Source organism: Argiope bruennichi, chromosome 3 (genome assembly GCF_947563725.1).
Source record: "Argiope bruennichi chromosome 3, qqArgBrue1.1, whole genome shotgun sequence".
NCBI lineage: Eukaryota > Metazoa > Arthropoda > Arachnida > Araneae > Araneidae > Argiope > Argiope bruennichi.
The window spans coordinates 74017520-74038146 of record NC_079153.1 but is presented as its reverse complement, the minus strand read 5'-3'; the positions used below and the strand labels follow the sequence as shown (position 1 = coordinate 74038146).

Here is a 20627-nt window from a genome sequence, read left to right as displayed (position 1 = left end):
CATAAAACAACTTCTAAGTGTAATTGAAAAATTGACAATTGTATATTTTTTTTACCTATGTAATCACAAACTCCTAAAAGTAAAAATGCTCCCACCCATTTTCAAGTCATAATTTACAAAATCAAAGGTTCTTCACACCATTTCCCTTTTTAACCATAAAGATAATTTATCTATACTTATATAAAGCTCAATGTGTGTGTGTGTTGGCACTCAACAGGCCAGACCGTTTGACCTACAGCTACCAAATTTGGTACATGTATATCTTGGACGTCGGGAATGTGCACCTGGTGGGGTCCTTTTTTTTAAATTTAGAATTAGAATTAAAAACTAACTTTGCCGCCAAAAAGTCTTCATTTTCCCCACCGCCAAATGAATAAGGCTTCAGTTTTTTTCCCCCACGCAAATGAGGCTAGGCTTAACATTTTTCGGCCGATTATTTCAAGCGATTCTGTTTATTTTCTTAATGTTTGATGCATTTAAAATAAAACAGTTAATTAATCGATCCTTCAGATTCATTCTGAAGTACTTTTGAATTAAAATAACACAGAATAAAGGAAATTAAAAATGTCTAATCTGCATAGCGTTACCCCAACTGGCGTAGAAAAATTCACGCATTTGCGTTACCGTAGTTGGCGTTGAAAATTCACACATGTGCATTGTGTTCTGATTGTTAACAATATTATCAACGGATGATTCTTGATTTAAATTATTTTTAGGTTAGTTGCATGCTTTTGTAATTAAATTGTATTTATGTTAGCAATATATTTTTTTTTATGCTTATAGTTTTAAGTACATCGTTTTTTAAACCTGTTTCGACCGATTATTTTAAACGATTCATTTTATTTTCTTAGTGTTTGATGCATTTAAAATTAAACATTGTTAATGAATCGATCTGTTCATGATGAATCTGAGAAAATATTGTTGACAAATTCTTGAGATATTACATAAATTAAGAAAGATATTCTTTATTGCCCATAAAGTTTAAATGCTCTGTGACTCTGTTATCAGTAATCATATTATAAAAAAATGCTTTGTTTCAGTAAAAAATATTATTATATTAATTGCAGATTAATTATTTCCACTTTAATTTAAAGCATAAATTCTACGGGAGCTAACAGAAAACTAGAGAGATACATATTACGTTATGACTGAAAGCCTTTATAATATTATGAGTGAATTATATGACTATCAAAATGTAAAGTTTTAAAATTTTAACGAACATTAAGATTGGCAAACCGGCTGGTTGCCAAAGGCGACTAGTAAAAAATAAATACAAAGTTTGTAAGCGCTGCACAGCTGTTTTATTTAAAAATAACTCTGAACCATACAGGTTGGTAGCAAATCAAATACAAATTAATAATGTGCACTGGATAATTTTCAGATCAACAAATACTACAAGGGAATGGAAACATTTTGTAGTACCTATGAACTTGAAAAATGATTTTCAGATATGAAATAAGAGAAGAAAAAACATAACTAAAGTAATTAAAATTAAGGTTAATTATATTAGGAACCATTGCAATACATAACAAACATTTTATATGTTCATATTTTAAGGAATTAGTCAAATTAAAATCGGGTAAGCAAACATGGAATGTTCAAGCCAAAAGAAATTTACATGATGTAGAAAGGAGTAGAGGTAATTTTGAATAGATTCTAACAGCCTGAGCAGTACAACATAATAAAAAATATGAAAATTCTGCAATTTTTTCCTAAAACATTTGTGAAATAAAATCAAGTAAGACTCATTTTTACGTAATATGGTATATAATCAAGAATTTGATGAAAAGAATCTAAACATTCTAAAATGTTGAAAACAAAGAAATTTTAATAAGCTCATATTTTGACCTAAAAGCATAATTTTATGAATATTTTTTAGTTCTAACTGGCACGATCAAAAGAATTAAATTTTATATTAAAAAAAGTTCAAGACAAAGGTAACTGGAAAATACTTTGAAACTTCTAATTGCTTAGTCTTGCAGAAATTCATAGCAAATGCTAATTTCAGCAATTACATAGCTTGGCACCTTCATAAGATAAATCACTGTAAAGTTAACTATACTTGACAATATTTCACATTTGAATCAATGCAAAATGCACCAATTGAAAACATTTCTTAATGTGCTATTAAAATTTATCAAGCTTGAATGTATTTAATCTAACATATATTAGGAATTTATATATACTTAAGCACTGCTCAGAGAATTTTTAAGCCTTTCACATAACTTATAAACAGATCCCCTTTTCCTTGGCTTGTTCAAAATTTCATTTTATTCTTTCAATTAGAGTATAAGCAAAACAGAGAGAAATTAATACTTCATGCCACGTATTTCCAGTATGGTAGCTTCCTTTTTTCTTTTTTTTTTACAAATGTATATTATACATATAAACATCATTCATATGCCACACATTTAGATTCATTATATATTTTTCAAATATTAAGTATCATTAACTCTTTCAGAAGGTTAAAAAAATAACTATTAGGTACTTAAACATAAAATAATTTTCTTAGTAATGGATTACACCAAATACTTCAGCTATACTGCTCCTATTTAAAAAACATGCATATATAAACTCTGACCAAATAAATTCAAATTTCTATAGATGCTATTTTCATAAAATGTATTCTAGAACACAACTTTGTAAAACACTTCACATATCAAAACACATGTCAATATAATAAGGTAAAAGAATTAAGTAATAATTCACATAGAAAATTTAATAAAAAAAAATCAAAGATATAATAGAAGAAATTCAGTAGTGAAAATATCAACTTCATAGGGGGAAAATACATGTATAACCAGTTTTAATAAATATCACTCAAAAAGCACTTTAAAGCACTTCTATTTTTTAACCTTCAAAATATTAACAATTAGTTAAAATACATTTGCATAACATGAACATAATTCCATCTTTTTCCACAGACAGGCGACAGCTAGAAGGGATAAAGCCACCTCTAAAATTGTTAGTTGAGCATTCACAAGAATGCAAATTCCAAGAACCACTATAAGGAAACTCTCCATAAATGCAATTTTTATTAAGTCCACCAGGCTTCTTGGAACAAGCCATGAAACATAACAATATTTTTTTTTTTAAAAGGAGAGCAAATAGATAAAGGAGAGATCACTATGGTTGATTACTGAGGGTGGTAAAGTAATTTTTAGTGTGTGCAAATAACACTACAACAATCTTCATAAAATTTAAAACAGCGTGTTAAATGAAAGAATGTCTTCAGAGATATCCAAGTTTATTTTTCAAGCACTATCCCCCATGCAATTTCAGAATTAATATTCATCCTCATCATTCTGAGATGGCAGACCATCTTCTGGAACATCATCAGGAACAGCAAAACCATCCTATAAGAATAAAAGTAATAGATTATATATACTAAAAAACAAATAAAAGAAATGAGTCATAAAAACATTCAATTAAATACAATGGCTTTTAAATAGCCTACTTATTAAAATATCTTTCTACATAAAAAAAAGTATGGTTTTAAGGACAACATTTTGTGAGGTTGTTTCAAATCATGTGTATTTGAATCTGAGCACAAGTTGGGGTGGGGAGAAGTAGCCTGAAATGATCTCCATAATGTATTTTTTTTAAAACTCATATCTTCTAGATTTATGACGTTAAAAAAGAATAAATTTTAATATACTTATTAATTGAAAATTACATGCTTATTTATTATGACTGATGAAAAGAATTAAACCTTTTAAATTCCAAAAAACTTTCTTTTTATTATTTTCTCTTTGTGGAACTTGATATAAATATTTGAGAAGAATTAAAAGAGTAAAGCTAGCACATTGATTTATTAAAGTTCAAAATAGTTCTTGAATAAATCATAAAATAAACTAAATATATATTTTAAGAATAAATAACATTACACTCCTTTTCAACTGTCACCCCCCCCCAAAAAAAAGCAATCATTATGCAATTAAATTCTGATATTTCCTGAAACGAAATTAATAAAAGATACATAGTATTTAGAGAGTGCTAATGCTGCTACATCTAAAACAGAAATGAACACAATCAAATTAGAAATAAATGTTAAGTTTAATTATCAAAATGGAACAAAAAAAAGAGAAAGAAATGATGAATCTGGATTGAAGACATTTTCAAGGGTCACCCTCAGGCAAGGATTTTTTTCTGTGAGGGCCTGACTTTCGTCCAAATATTGACCCCTTGTGACCCGAAAATCCCAAGAAATTGAGGTTTTGGAGATAAGAATTAGTATCATAAAAACAAAAACAATATAAATTCCATGTTTATAATATGAAATCTAAAGACCATCTAACCGCACTAGAGTTATAATGGGTTTGTGCAAAAGTAGCAATATTTTACAGAATAGAAAAAGAAAGCAATACCTCTGTAGCATACAGAATTTCCAAGATCTGTTCAACAAATGCTTGCTTATCTTCACTCATTTCTTGTTCTTGACAAAGCACTTCAATATCTCTTAATTTGCCATAATAAAAGTCTCTTTCTCGTTCAAGCCCATCAACAGTGACTTTCATTTCTGCTAACTAAAATAAATAAATAAATAAAATAAAATAGACTGTTCAAATCAGGAATTTGATAATTTAGGATAAAACCAAACTAATACACTAGTAATCAACTGTAACATGTGGGAAAAAAAAAAAAAGAAAGAATGCAATATTCAAATGCATACCCTGTTTCTGAATAAAACTAAACTAGCTAAAATTTATAGCCTTATTTGGCCCAGTTTTGATAAATACATTATTAAAAACACACACACATGAATTAAAAACGGATAACAAATAACCGGATAAACCTTCTTGCCTGTTTTGTCAAGGGAGAAATGTTTACTGTTTCCTGCTTAAAATATTTGTTTAATAACTAAAAATATCTGACCCTGATCATGCATAATATTTCTGATATTTCTTTCTGCAACACAAATTCATTATTGACTCTGTGTACTTGAACTTCAACAGCTTTTTTTTTTATTTCACTGTAAGGAAAGCACAATAACCTTGCGGGCAAAAAAAAAAAAAAAAAAAAAAAAAAAAAAATACAAGAATTTACTATTTTTTAAAACAAATTTGTCAAAATTCAGAAAATTACATCAACAGTGAAAAACAAATTTCTTTACAACAAGAATCACCTGCTTGCCTCAATCAAATATTTTATTTTATTATTTCTTTAAATACCTGCAACTAACAGATATGATATAATCTATAAAAAACAAGAGAAAAATCATCCAGGATATCGTCAAATTCAGGTTCTCTAGACTTAAATGAAAAATCTACTTTACTTAAAAGACCACATAATGCAACTCAGTCTTCCTTAAGAGAAGAATATTTCATTCAGTTTCCATTCCTCCCTTTTTTTCTCTCTTTCTTTGAAAACATTTTCATTCTTAGGGTGTAAGGATAAAACTGTTGCATCAGATGACTGCATAAAGAATGCATGCAGAATATGTTCTCCACTAGTTTATACTACAGATTCTCATCAATTTACAAGTATGTCAATTTCCATTTTTGAAGAATGATGATTGCTCCCCTTGAAAAAAGATTCTGAACTGTTTTTTCATATCTTCCTTAAATTTAAAATGTTTATCACTTAAACTATTCTGTAAAGACTGAAACAAAATGATGAGATATAAGTGAATAAGGAGAAAAGAGTGAACCTTGGAAGAATTTCCCATTTAAATTTTGGCAGTTTCCTCGGCATTTGTTAAGTAGTATGTGATTAGGCATTATTGCAGAGGAAGATAATACCTTTACTGTTTGCTAAAACTGGCATTTTTATTTAAATTGTTGCACTGAGTCTAGCGAGTTGCTCACTATATATGGCCCAACCATTTCATCAGATTAGAATAGCCTGAAATGAATAATTTTGACGGTGTCCCAACGGCAGACAACAATGGAGCCCAACTTCAGTACTTTAATTTGCTACTTTTGTATTGAAGATTGCTATATAAAATCCATTTCTCATTGTCTGTTACCACATGATCCAAAAAAGGCTCTTAATTGTAACATACACTAGTACAAAAGGATGACACTGAGAGGAGCTATGGTACTCAGATATTCAAATTAGAAAATCCAAGCTTTTTTAAAAAGGCTATATTATTGAATTATGAAAATTCAGCATTTCTGCAATTGTTATTCTAAGGTTTTCTTCCATTACATTCTAAGGTTTTCTTCCATTCACAATACCATTATCATGTTGGAAAACTATCTTGGTCTTAGTTGACCTTCTAATGTAAAATTGGCATTTAAAAATCTGCCAAAACATTTTTTTGTGCAATTTCAACACTCCTAGCCTTTCCGAAATCGACAAAATATTTCCTATTAAAAATTAACTTTTCCACTATCCAATTTTTAAAAATTTGTCATACTCAAAAAACAACCCATTAATGACAAAAGTACTAATTTTCAAGCAAGAATATAATCAAACAAAACTTCAGCAATTCCCTATAAAGAACACTTTGACACCATCTATAAAAATAGGCCACACTTTTGCAATCCAACAATTAGTTTAATATACTCATACACCAATATACCATTTCCCTCTTTTTACAGAATCCAAAGAACATTAATATAAAGAAATTTCTGAACATTTCTAAGCAACTAAAAATTCAGCCCAATTTCAAATGTTTTATTAAAAATGTTCAAACAATTTAATTTAGTGTTGTTTAATACATCATTAATAAATGTTTCATTTTTTAAATATTTTTTCAACTTTGGAACCATAAATGTTCATCTTTAAAGGAACAAGCTGTTTGTAGGAAAAAAATAAAAGATGTCCCACTAGTTCCTTTGAGCATGATATTAGTAAAATAGGAGGGAAAAAATTATTGATTGCAATAAATATTTATACAATGTCCTGTATAAAAACCTATAATATAGACACCAGTTAAATTAAAGCAAGAAATTCTCAATGAAATTTCAAAGGTTTTTCTTAAAATTTTTTTGGATATTAGTACAATTAAAAATCAATATAATTTTTTCTCTCTTTTTAATCAGTACTACAGTTGTTGTATCAGATTCAATTTTTATATAAAAAAAAAATAATAATTAGTTATAGATAAATCAAGTTAACTGTTTCAATTAAAGAAATTTTTTTTCACCATTTGTTACTTTTAAAACATTGAATAATAACAACAGAAAGCCAAAAAGTTATCCTTTGATCTTTTAATGCTATAATGCATAGCAACAGTTCATGATAAAATAAGTAATATTGCTTTACTTTTGATATTAAAAGCTATTTCATTTGATGGCTTGTATATTTAATAAGCACAAACACATTTTGAATGCAATTGAATGCTCAAACATTTGCTTATGTTCCCACTCTATTTAAATGAATTACACAAAGCATTCTGAATATTACTAATATTATCATTTTGAAACAGTTAACACACTACCACATGAAACAAATTTTTATTTCATGTATAAGCTTATAAGCTATTGGTACAGTTGAAAATTATGGAGTTTTAACTTTTATAAATGTTATTTAATTTTTTCCCTGATATGAAAAAAACATAATATATTAAAAAAACATAATAGAAATGATAAAATGTACATTAATAAAAAAAATTTTAAATTTTATAAATCACCTGATTTGTAAGTTCATCTATTCTTTGATGATCACCTGCAGCAATTCGATTTGTCCTCTGAGCAGCTATTCTAGAACCAGTTGTAGTTGTTCGAGGAGATGGTGCTAAAGATAATTCATAATTATAATTAAAATTTGTAAATAAAGCCTAGTACTTAAAAACACTTCTATTAAAATCTACAAAAAAAGTAAAAATACATTCAGCAAATTCAAACTTATACATTGTATTAAGAATTTAAATTGAATGTTTGCATTCTTCCCAATTTATTATTTCAAATATTTTCTAAGACAGATGATTGTAAAAATTTTAACAGAAAAATAAATAAATTTAACAGAAAATAAAAAATAAATTTAACAGAAAAATAAAAATAAATTTAACAGAATTAAACAGAAAAAAAATGTATGCAATGTAACACAAATTATCTGATTAAAAACTAAAAGTAAAAATTAATTTGTTGGACGACATTACATGCTGGGTTTCAAATTATCAAGTGCTCGACTCCCTTCAGCATTCATTGGAAGATTTTTCCCTCATTAGAATCATCCTTACTAATTGCTTGGTCCTGATCTAAAAAAGTCACGATTTTTCAAAATTTTATAAAGACAAAGCTTTCAACTGTACTGCAGCATTCCAATGATTTATTTTTGGAAAACTTTCATGTCTGTTAAAGATTTCAATATCAGCTTTAACACTCAAATTGCTTCTTTCCTTTTTCTTTTCATGATAAAATACTAGGCAACAGTCTTTTATAGTGTTCAACAGATTTCATCCTACTCCTGGCTGCATAACTGACTCAGACAAAGAATATGAATTTTAATACGGGCTACTCTAGATCTTGTTGCAACTAAATAACAGTTCATTAAATTCTTTTATCTTTTTTCCATCTTAGGAAAATGCAAGTGGCATAGGACAATTGAATAACACCACTAAAGACAGCTTAAAATAAGTTTTGAGTTCTTTTGTCCTTGGATCCATTTTAGCATTTGTAATTTCAATAATTCACGCCAACTACTCATTCCCTTTTTTAAAATTCATAAACAATATTTTCTGATAAATTTTCATCCCAATTAGGCTTAATTTTTCAATTTTCTTGTGATATTATTTTAGGAATCAAAGTTACAGGAACAGTAATAGCAATAGGATAAAATATTTTGTGATATTTAGAAAGAATGTGTCTCTTTGTTACTTTAGTGTCTTCACATTCCACTTCATTTCGAATATCAACATGTGATACGTTATTCTTGATATTCCAAACAAGAGCATCTCATAAGCTAGGAAAAGTCTTTTAGACTCATCAGAGTTCCCTTTTAAGGCCTCAAAATAAGAATGGACTCAATTTAATTCCAAATGCTATAAGACAATGCCTGTAGAGTTTGATAAAGTTTGGATCCCCTTCCTGCAACTAAAAAACTTGCAGTAATCTTTATCATCGACATTCCGTTGAATAAGTTCCACAAGGTTTGGACCTTTAACTAGGCAGTCATTGAATGATGGATTTCCTTTGGTTTTGGCAGATCCATTGAAAACCAGTCTGATTTTTGTTGTATAGGCATCTTTTCAGATAGATCAATGAGGAAGATAGTGGCAGTCAAAGTGATCTATGTGTTCACTACTGATTTCTTCCAAGACCTTTTTCCCAATACTTTTCAGCTTTCTTTCAACCAAATTTCTATTTGAAGGCAATGTAAGAAATGATCTTTTAATCAAAATAACAAAAACAATATGACTTTCATCTTCATCTTGCTTAACAGAATTCAAAAATAATTCTTCAGTTTCTTTCTTGAATTCTTTTTGATTTAGCTTATTGGTAGAATCCAGTATTGGAATGGTATATCTCAACTCCAAATGCTTCTGTTATTCACATGTAATTATAAAACTATCATGTAACTATAATTCTTCAACTCATCATTCTTAGCCCAAACTGCATGGATTCACTTATAGTATGGAATTTATAAAATACCCAAATAATTGGAATTCCAAAAAAGAGGAGAAGTACATTGAAACAAAATAATAATCTAACAGTGTACCAAAGAAAAGATGAAACTGTAAAATTAAATTGAACGATTTATAAAATTTTTTTCAAACAAACAAAAGTGATTTTTGGCTATTCATTAAAAGCAGTCAAAATAGCTGCTTCTTATAATAACACCTTTCTTATGTTAAAGAAACACACAAGATTTTATAAAATATATTTATTGACAAAAGAAAACTAAAAATATTTAGAATTATATAAACCATGTGCTTTCAAAAAACATAAGGATGGAAAGTTACCTGCACGAGCAATTGATTTCACATTAGTATTAGGTGCAAGACGACTTGTGGAACCTGATTTATTACTAACTCCTCCTCCTTTCCCTTCCGTGCCAATCATTATTCCATTTCTAGCATCCAAGGGATTATAATCCTGACCACCATAGTTGGCATCAAAAAACTTCTTAAACCATTGCAAAAATTCAAAATTATCTTGAAATCTTCCTTTGATTAATTTATCCACTGGTATATGCTGAAAAAGAAATTTCATTAAAGTAATTAATCTGAATTAGCAACTAAATCAATTAAAAAAGAAGAAAAAAAAATTATTTTTTAAGAATAAATTTTCAGAACACATCAGAATTATGGATTATTAAATAGATACTTATATAGAACATTACAAAAATTTCATATATATTCTTACAGAATGTATTACACAGACTTTCTTCTAGCAGCACAAAAACATACTAAAATAAATTCAATTCATATTTTAAACAGAATTTATAAGGATGGGAAAAAAGATCATACCTTATCAGCACCAACTTTTTTAAATGCTGCTTGTAAAAGTTTGAAATTTTGGATATATTCATGCTCAAGGTTGGTTTTAAATTTGACTTTCTTTAAAGATATGCTACCTGAAAATAGATTATGAAATACTTAAAACATTAAACAATTTTGGAAATTATGAAAAACTTTGCAGAATTCAAAATTAATTTGTTCATGATTTAAATGTCACATAGGAATAATATAGTAAAAATGTTTTAAATTATAACTAAATTACAATCCTCATCAATAAAAATTAAAGAAATTCGTTTTATTTCAAATATTAACATTTTAGTACTTAGAATGCTATATGCAAGATAGAAAAACATTTCAACAGTATAAAATCTTAAATGTCTTACCAGGAAAAAGCATATCCATAAATTGACAATAAGCAGCACCTAAAAGAATAAAATATCGCAAATCAAACAAAAATGTGCAAAATTTTGTCATAAAAAGGAAATAACTTACATATATGGTCAAAATACTCATAACAAAGGGAAAGCTGGAAATAATTAAATGTGCAAACATGTCACACAATGCAATCTTCAACTTAAATGATTATATTCTATATCCTGTTTTGAAGGAACAGTTGTGGAGTTCTTTAAAGACTTATCCATAATTTTAAGTAAACAGTCAATATTTTATATTTTATCAAGATCTTTTGTTTAAGCCACGGGAAAATGAACCAAAGGTTGGGAGGGGAGGAGAGAGAGAGAGAGAGAGAGAGAAAAAAAGCTATGAAAAGAGAATTTTGAATTTGTATATCTTGCACATCTCAGAAGTTACTGAAAGGCCAGAATTCAAGTGACTAGGAAATTAATTTTAGAATGTAAATTAGCGTATGTGTGTGTGTGTGTTTTATAAACTGAAGTTCAGCTGAATGTTAATGAATTAACTTCCAAGCTGACATCCAAAGCCACAGTAATTTTTTTTTTTAATTCCTGATACAATCGTAATTTAATCTTGTTAGATAAATTAGAATTGCGAACGATAACAGTAAAAGTTGCAACCTTATGCAGCTATAACAAATTTATCCTATTCTCAAAATAGGTGGCCTAAATAATAACTTTCTTAAGCAGGGTCTATTTATTTAAGTCAATCATAAATTAGTATTTTGATACTTTACATCATAAATTTTTCTAATTTTCAGGATCACAGTTTTACCTGCACACTCTAAATAAATATTAATAAATGTGTGTAAACTTCGTGTCTGTTATTATTGCTGTGAGTTATTCCTGCAACATACCCCAATTAAAGATATCAATATTGTAATTCTACAATTTAAATCCGGTCATAACAAAATATATAAATAAGTGCATAAACAAAACTCATTTATAAGACAGCTCATTTGATTTTTAATAGCATATATAAAAATGAATTGGGGTTCAAAAAAATCAATCACAACAGATTGAAAATTATTATTTTCCAGTTGTTTCAATTCTTAAAGAAAAATCAACCATTCTGTCAAATTCTCAGAAATCAAGAGAAAAACTGAAAAGTTCACTGTAAATTTTAGTAAGTTACATTCTATATTTTGTTTTATAATGAAGAGTACAACAAGTAGATAATAAATTGATATCCACATTTAAAGATTAAAAATTTCAATAAAAACTAGAAACATTTAACCAATATGTTTCACATCTTTGCAACATGCTTTATTAAATAAAAATCTTATAATGCATTTTGAATACAGGTGAATTTTTTTAAAGAGCTTATAAAAATTAGCACTTTGTTTTTAATATTCATTATTATCTATTAGAAATATATATGGATGGAAACAAGGCTTTTTTCTTTCATAAAATGTATTTTGTAATAATGTTAAAAAAGACATGGCATGAGGCAAAAAATATCTAAGACAGATTAGTGAGCAATATCTAAATTGATTGCTAAAAATACTCTTCAGAAACTTTTTAAGTCATTGCTTTATGGAATTTCTATATATGGACGGAACAGGGAACAAATATATATGGATGGAAACAGTTTTCTTTCGTTTTTACAAATTTATTTTATAATAATGTTAAGAAAGGCATGGTATGAGGCAAAAAACATTTAAAACAGATTAGTGAGTAATATCTAAACTGATTGCTAAAAATACTCTTTTCTTTAGAATCTTTTTAAGTCATTATTTTATGGAATTTCAGCTGAAAAAAAATTGATCAAGTAATTCAAAAGTGTAAGTTTAAAAAAAAAATGTAAAATTAAGGCTTTCTCAAAGTACTCAAGAGAGGAACATGAAATTGAAATTGGCGATGACAAAAGACTTCATTGATGGAATATATTCTGACTTAAAAGGCAGGGAGTAGAGAGCCAAATGAGCTTCTTATTGTATTGGTCTATCCAAATTAATTTCTTGTTTAATTTAAAACGAATTAAAAAATTTTTAAAGCAAAAATTAACACAGTAAAATAATTTTCTTATTTTTTAATACTTGGCATTTTTATTTTGTTTATAAAAAACTTTCATGGTTCTGTACAGTTACTTTATAACTATCCCTTTCAGATTTATTTTAGACAAAGAAAACTTGTAAACCAATACATTCTAGCAATTAACAGATTACATATCAAATAGATTAATCTGAAACCAAATTTTTACAAGAGGCAGAATAAGAAGGAAAAGTGTTTTCTTTGATTTCCTCACAACTAACCTTCAACTTATGAGGTTTCTGAAATTATTGCTATATACATATTTCCATTTTCTAATTAACTTTTCTCAATTAACAATTGTTCAAACAAATGCAAAGTTTTAATAAACATTTTTCTATTCGCTTTCATTATTTTTCATTCAAAACATACTTGCTAAAATCACGTTTTCCCTTTTTATATTATAAAAAAAAAATCCGTTTAGTTTAAAAAAAATTGCTTTTAAATTTATTAAGTCATTAAAAGAAAATCCTCCAATTTTCTTTCCATAAGTGTACATTCATACCTCTCAGTGTATCGTATATTTAAAACAGATAAAATTGAAATCAAATCAAAAGGGTCATTGCAAATATTTTGAATGATTAAGTATTATAAAAACAACCAAATATATAAAACTTTGTTTAAAAGGAAGCTATTGGTGAAAATTCAAAAATTGTTTTGCTTTAAAGTCCATTTATTTGGTTTCCAAATTTATGAATGTTTTTATAAATTACTGTAGCTAAAGATGAAACCGAAAGTTGCATGTATTTGATAAAATGATAAACATTTAACTGTGCATTATGAATTATTTTATACTAGCAGTACCCACACAGCATTGCCATGGCATAGCATCCAAGAGGATAAATTAGCTTTAGACTTAAGTCTAGCCTCCACACAAAATTTTTTTTTTTATAGCACATATTTAGAAATATTTACGGCTAAGCTTTGATATACAGTCATTTGATGCATTGAGAGAGAGGCAATTTTTCGGTGCCGCTTTGTTTGGTATTACACACCCGCCATTTTTTTTTTATGTTACTGCATGCAACTATATTTCGATCTTTCCTATTCATTTGCCTTGAGTTTTTCCTGCTGCACATACTTCTACTTACTTTCATTATTTTCGATTAAAAAAAAATTTTTTTTTTTGCATCATTTCATTTTACTGCATTTATTGACTTTTTTTTCTATATTTCCATTAATTTACTGCAGCGTTCCTCGGAACCTTTAGATTGGAAACACTATTGCTGCCGTTCTCGCCACATTCAGCCATTTTGCTAAAATTTGCTGATAAACATTTCAGGTGAAAATGACTGTATATCAATTGCTGTTCCATAGTAAGATTGTTAAAATGATTGCAATTTTTCCTTGTAAACAACACATGCCTTTTGATTCATCTTTCCATTTTAAAACTGGACCAAGCTTTGATATACAATCATTTTGCGCCTTGCGAGGTAACAATTTTTCGGTGTCACTTTTACTACCGTTCTCCCCACATTTGGCCTATTAGCTAAAATTTGGCGATAAATTATTTTTTGGTGAAAATGACTGTATATCAAAGCTGAACAATATGGACAGACTATAGACAAATTCAGAGCGATGTACTCCTTTTTGGACCAAATATCAGGAACGTTTGTTCTTTCACTTCTCCTGTATCTCAAATTTAAATGTCTTTCTCTGTCAGCAGACAGGCGAGATTCATTCTGTTTCTGTAATTCAATTGCAATGCGATTTAAAGAGAAATGGTTACTTCACTCAGCAGAAGAATTCTCCTTTGAAGAAAGTGTGGATATCCTTCTCTGCTATTTGCTAACCTAACGTTTCTTTTCTCTACATTTTCATTACCATGCAACAACCAAAGTGTTTTGGCATTTAATGTGCTCCGGCGAAGGTCGGATTTCCCTCTTTTGGGGATAATGAGATTTCAATCGTTGCTTAAAATCAGACGTAAGCAAAGAAATTATTGCATATGAATATCACAGCTCTTGCTATTTACACACGCGAAGTTTGAAATTTCCAAAATTAGTTACGTATTTCTGAAGTTTAAAACGTTTCAATATGCAGATGCTTTCAGGAGACTTCATTTTATACTATGTATTGATGTTTATCAGCATTTTCTAAAAAAGCTTTGAGTTCTTTCTTTACTAGAAGAATTGGCAATTACATTTGCTTTTGAACATTGTTTACGTTTAAAAAGCATTTGCTCGTTGAGATTCCATTGGGATTTTCGAGACAATGTTTAGCTTTTTATCTCTTAATTACTGATCATTACATCCTTTTAAATAGGTAGTTAAGTTATCTGCAGTTCAATAAATATGAAATTTCATGTTAATCAATATTCTTTCATGTACAGATGCACCTTCTGTCTATGTTTCATACGCAAAAAGAAACTGTTGAGTTCTTGATAATTATCCAATATGGTATTAAAAAAACATTCACGAATGTTAGACAATCAATACAAATAAGTGTTTTGATGCTTTTTCTACTTGAAGCATTTAATTGTAGTTTATAATTGTTGGTAGATTTTGATTTAAATTATACTCTAGCTTCTATTTGAGTTGCAAGAACTGCTTTTCTTTGGAAAAGTTTTTAGCAACTTCCAAAAAACAATTTATGCGATTAGGAAAACATTTCACTTATATGTGCACTTATGCTTATAGGTAAACTAGCAATACCTGTACAGCGTTACCCATGGCATAACATCCAAGGGGGAAAATTAGCTTTAAACTTAAGTCTAGCCTCTGCCTGAGCATGTCAAGCAACATCAGACATAAAAAGACCTTTAGAAATCAAAAATAACCACAAAGCAATTTTTATAGCACACATTCAGAAATATTTAGGGCTAAGCTTTGACATACAGTCATTTGACACCTTGCGAGGTTGGCAATTTTTTGGTGGCACATTGTTTGGAGTTACATAGCTGCAATTTTTTTTATGTTACTGTATTCCGATTTTTCCTGTTCATTTCCCTTGATTTTTGCATGCTGCACATACTCCTTCTGTTTACTTTCATTATTTTAGATTAAATTTTGCATTCCATTTTACTGCATTTATTGATTTTTTTTTTCTTCTATATTTCCATTAATTTGCTGTTGCGTTCGTCAGAACCTCACGATTGGAAATGCTATTGCTGCCGTTTGCATCACATTTAGCCATTTTGCTAAAATTTGGCAATAAAATATTTTTGGAGTAAAAATTACTGTATATCAAATTTGCTCCATATTTAGACTCTTAAAATGGTAAAATATGATATGTGAATATGAAAATATTTCGCTAAAAATATACAATAGAAAAGGCGTTTTAAAATTTAAAAATATACAAGCAAATACCCACTTGCTTATCAACTCTGTATAATCAGATACAAAAATAAAATTCAGCTTACTTCATAATACTCCTTTGTAAATTATATTGGCTGTTTTTCTTTCTGATGCCAAGAAAGAAGAGACAATCAGCCAAATGGTAGACTTTGCCGTATATAAATGTTGGCATAAAGTAGTGTTCATGCACTATTAATGAAGTAATTGGAAAGGCATACTAGTGTATGTTTGTTGGAAGTAGGGTGTTCATTAGTAAGAAGTGAATGTAATAGTTCAGGAGGGGAAAGACTTTTTCTAATTTAATTTTCCCTTGTAAACAACACATGCCTTTTGATTCATCTTTCCATATTAAAGCTGAACAATATAGTCAGACTATAGACATTGTTCCTATTGAAACCGAAGCATCATTTCTGTAATCCACACATGGATCATAATTCAGGGCAGAGTACTCCTTTTTGGACCAAATATTAAGAATGTTTGTTCTTTCGCTTCTCATCTGTCTCAAATTTAAATGCCTTTCTCTGTCAGAAGACAGGCACGATTCATCCTGTCTCTGTAATTCAATTGGAGTGCGATTTAAAGAGAGACAGTTACTTTGATCAACGAAAGACTCTCCTTCCCTAAATGTGGACATTCTTTCGCTGATATTCGCTAACCCAACATCTCATTTCTTCTACATTTTCATCATTGTGCAATAAACAAACCGTTTTGACATTTTATGTACTCTGGCCAAGGTTGGATTTCCTTTTTTTGAGCACAATGAGTTTTGAATCACTGTTTAAAATCAAAAACAAAGAAATGTATTGCATATGCATACTACAATTCTTGCTATTAACGCATGCACAGTTTGAGGTTTTCGCACATGCATGTATAAATGAAAACACAGATACTGCTGTTTTAAGCGTGAGTGAATTGTAATAAAAAATAATTAAAATTGTAATTATAACACACTATTTTTTTTTTATTTTGATATGACTTTAATATATTAAAACCTTCCACAATAAATTCTCTACAAAATAGTACAAATATCTCGATATCAGTTAAGTATTTTTCGAGTTTTTCTGATTTAAACATACAGACGCTTCCAAGAGACTTCGTTTTATACTATGTAGATGTTTTAAAGCAACATTTCTTGCTACTCTGCTTTTAAAGAGAGTGTTCAGAATACAGGAAATGGAGCCTTTTCGTGTTTTAGTTTTGTTGCTGAATATTGAAACGACAAGTAAATTACTGCTAGTTTGGAATTACTACTAATTAGGAAATATCAGTAGACAGGACTTGGCAATGAAGAGGAATTTCATTACTCAATGCAGTAGCATGTTCAATATCAATTATATGTATAAAATTGGGATATGATAATATTATAGTCATATCCCAATTTCAAGCAATGTTAAGTATAGAGCAAAACATTGGTGTAAAAATTATATGATGATTTACAGGAAATATATATTGTTGGGACTTATTATGGAATTCATCAAAAATTCCAATAGATTTATGCATTCAGAATATTATGTAGATACTCTCAAAAGTAATACACAGATAATGAATAAATGTGATCAACAATTATTTAAAAAGTGTTTGCACAATAGGACTCAGAAAATATATTCAAATTTAAAAAATCCTTTGTGTGAATTTTCGCCTGAAAACAAATATCAAATTACAAAATGTACATCTTGGCGTATCAATTTCTACATCACAATTCATTTATTTTAAAATTTTTAATGAGCAGCGAATAATTCCTGGTCAATAGATATTAAAAGAATAAGTAAGCTTTGATAATAACACAGTCTTTACATAAAATCGGCAGTCATTGAAAAAACAAAACCTTCTAGGAAAAAAATCTGAGCTGTCAAAAAGAAACAAAAGTTATGACATTTTTTATAAGGAAACATATATATACTACAAATGTAGAGACCTTTGATGGAAGGTAAACAAAAATATTTTTAATAAAAGACAAAAACTTAATTTTTTTTCCTTTAAAAAAAACTTGCATTTCGTAAAAATTCTCAAAGCATGATCTCAAAAACAAATGAAATTATTACATTAAAATTTTGAATGTATATTATTATAAAGGCAATGGCTTTGAAAAGAATATATTTTCCTTTTGATATGCCTAATGTTTTCAACAGTGAATTTCACAAAATTTTGAATACAGAATAATCAAAGACAATTTTTTTCTGAAAATGCACAGATTTCTTAAGATTTTTAATTAAATATTTTACCATAGTTGCAGATAAATTATGTACAAAAATATTTTGAATATGTTAGGTTTTTTTTTTCTTTTTTTTTTTCTCTCTCTTGTAGAAAGCTTTTGTCGCAGTTTTCATTATATTTTTACTCAAACTGACCTATTTTTACTGAATCTCTCAACTGGCACAAAATATCTTCATTAATATTTTTCTTTATTTTGAATCACACCAATACAGAAAATCACAGCTCATTAGAGGGATTTTTCAAAAATGTGTCTTTTTAGATAGTCAAGATAGCTTACACTTAAATAAACTTAAAAAAAATATATATAATTTAAATGATGATTAATATTGTACATATTTGATAAACTATAAATGCTTTAAAGTATAATTCCATTTTATATTAAACATTGCAATAATACTGATAGCTAGGCTATTATATACTTTTTACCAGGTGTTACATGCTAAAAATATCTAATAATTTTTATTCAAAACAATTAAGAATTTTATCTAATTTTTTTTCATATAAGATTAATATATTCTTACATAAAACAGTAAATACTAATTCTTATGTTTCATGTACTTCCGATTTACAGACAATAAAGAAGTGAATGAATTTTCAAGAATAAAGAATATCTTATGTTAGGTACAAAAGTTAAATTACATTGCGAATACAGGTAACAAATATTATACCAAGAATTTGAATAGTGATACCAGTGAGACATTTTAAATCCTCAATATACTGTTCTATGTCCCTATCTTTCTTACAGAGTAAAAGTAAGCTTAATTTCTAATTAGATAAGACCATTGTATTAACTCATCAGGTATTCAACTGGAATTTCATCTCTTCTTTGAATGACATGGAAAGGAATAAAGCGTTCTTCCAGCTTCTCCATAAAAGTTTTCACTTTTAGAGCCATTCAAGAAATTCTTCGCTTGCAATTTAGGGGCGAAATATATAAATGTAACTTGAGAAAACTATTTGTTGTTAACAAAGCAAATACTAAAAAATTTTGAAAAAAAAAAAAAAATCAACCAATATTTATTCTGAACACAAGAATATAAAAATAAAACCAATATATATTTAAATATAATGCAATTATTCATGCCATTCAAATAGTTTAAGGCATTAATTAAAATTATATATATATATATTAGATTCAAGCTCAATATTACCTGAACATAATTCCTCAATTTTTGTATATTGACTCTGAAGACATTCATTTACCCAATTAAGCATTTCGTGTCGGCTGAGATTGTCAGCAGTTGCACTAGTTGAGTACACATTAACACATATAACTGGCTCTCGTTCTGTCATGATTGAATCTAAATTAAAAAAAAAGCTTTAAAATGTAGTGAAAATTATTATATATTGTTAAGAAATTGAAATAATAACCCATTTATACATATTGTTTTTCAAACTACATTTACTATAAAAAAATTGCTCAGAGGAACTGATAAGCAATACTGACAAACAGAAATTTAAATTTATCAAGATACATAAAATTCCAAAAATAAAAATAACTTAGTAACACACTACTCAAATTTATATCTATTTCGTTAAAAAGATTAGAAAAATTATTATACAAAAATTAAAAAGCTGATTTCAAAATCGAAAATACGAATCTGCTGGAAATAATCATGCAAAAAATTATAAATTATCCTTATTCAAATCAAATATATTTCGCTTCCTTAAATAAATGACAAGCAACTTCATGTCAGTATTCAACTAACAGATAACAATTTATCATATGACTAAACAGATTAGAGTTTGTCAGAAAATGACAGTTTATAACAAACATGAAGTAAACTTACTGCACAGGCCACCTGTCTAAACTTTTCGCGACTGATAGCTTGCAGCAATCGGGGAATTATAAAAAATAGAATTGTGATTATAGGACTACAAAATACATTAATTCCTAATAGGGATGTAGAATTTAATAGCTTTATATGGAAAACATTTAATTCAAGGTTTAGTAATTTAGTGCGTGGGCAACTTTGATACATTAAATTAAACATTACTAAGGTAACTTTTATAAGAAGAATATATCATGTATTTATATAATTAGCTCACCTTCAAATTAAAGTAAAACGACACTTTTTTCTTTGAAAAAACGAAAGTAAATTCTCATATTCAAGAAATTACTTACCAGTTGCGAAGATTCAGATTCACTACCGGTAGAGCAATTTAAAAGATTTTGGACAGTTCGAAAATTTCATTTATTTAAAACAAAGGTGAAGGTTTTTGCTACCATTACTTCCAGTAATCACCACTAGGGAAAGTATGGAGAAATTAAAATTTGTGAATTTAAGGATTTGGAAATATTTATAGTCCAATATTATTTTTATT

At 28.0% G+C, this 20627-nt stretch overlaps 1 protein-coding gene across 2 annotated transcripts; it reads right to left on the bottom strand.

The window, feature by feature from the left end:
- Positions 1-1278: 1278 nt before the first annotated feature.
- On the bottom strand, positions 1279-20567 carry LOC129962712 (microtubule-associated protein RP/EB family member 1-like). Of its 2 annotated transcripts, none has more exons than XM_056076646.1 (8): positions 20428-20567; positions 19454-19603; positions 10732-10770; positions 10358-10464; positions 9851-10082; positions 7580-7683; positions 4368-4526; positions 1279-3356 (listed from the first exon to the last, which is right to left on the bottom strand). In XM_056076646.1, the coding sequence occupies exons 2-8, from the start codon at positions 19593-19595 to the stop codon at positions 3285-3287; spliced, it is 855 nt and encodes a 284-aa protein (XP_055932621.1). In that variant the 5' UTR covers positions 19596-19603; positions 20428-20567; the 3' UTR covers positions 1279-3284. The 2 variants fall into 2 exon arrangements, with proteins under 2 accessions (XP_055932621.1, XP_055932622.1); XM_056076647.1 differs by lacking the exon at positions 20428-20567 and adding an exon at positions 20352-20370.
- Positions 20568-20627: the final 60 nt, after the last annotated feature.

Excerpts from the sequence above, each read along its gene's own strand:
- LOC129962712 (XM_056076646.1), bottom strand. The coding sequence starts at position 19,595 with ATGACAGAACGAGAGCCAGTTATATGTGTTAATGTGTACTCAACTAGT. Across the intron at positions 10,083-10,357 it reads AAAAAGTTGGTGCTGATAAG|CATATACCAGTGGATAAATT; the intron begins GTATGATCTTTT and ends TTTCTTTTTCAG. Across the intron at positions 4,527-7,579 it reads TAGATGAACTTACAAATCAG|TTAGCAGAAATGAAAGTCAC; the intron begins GTGATTTATAAA and ends TATTTATTTTAG.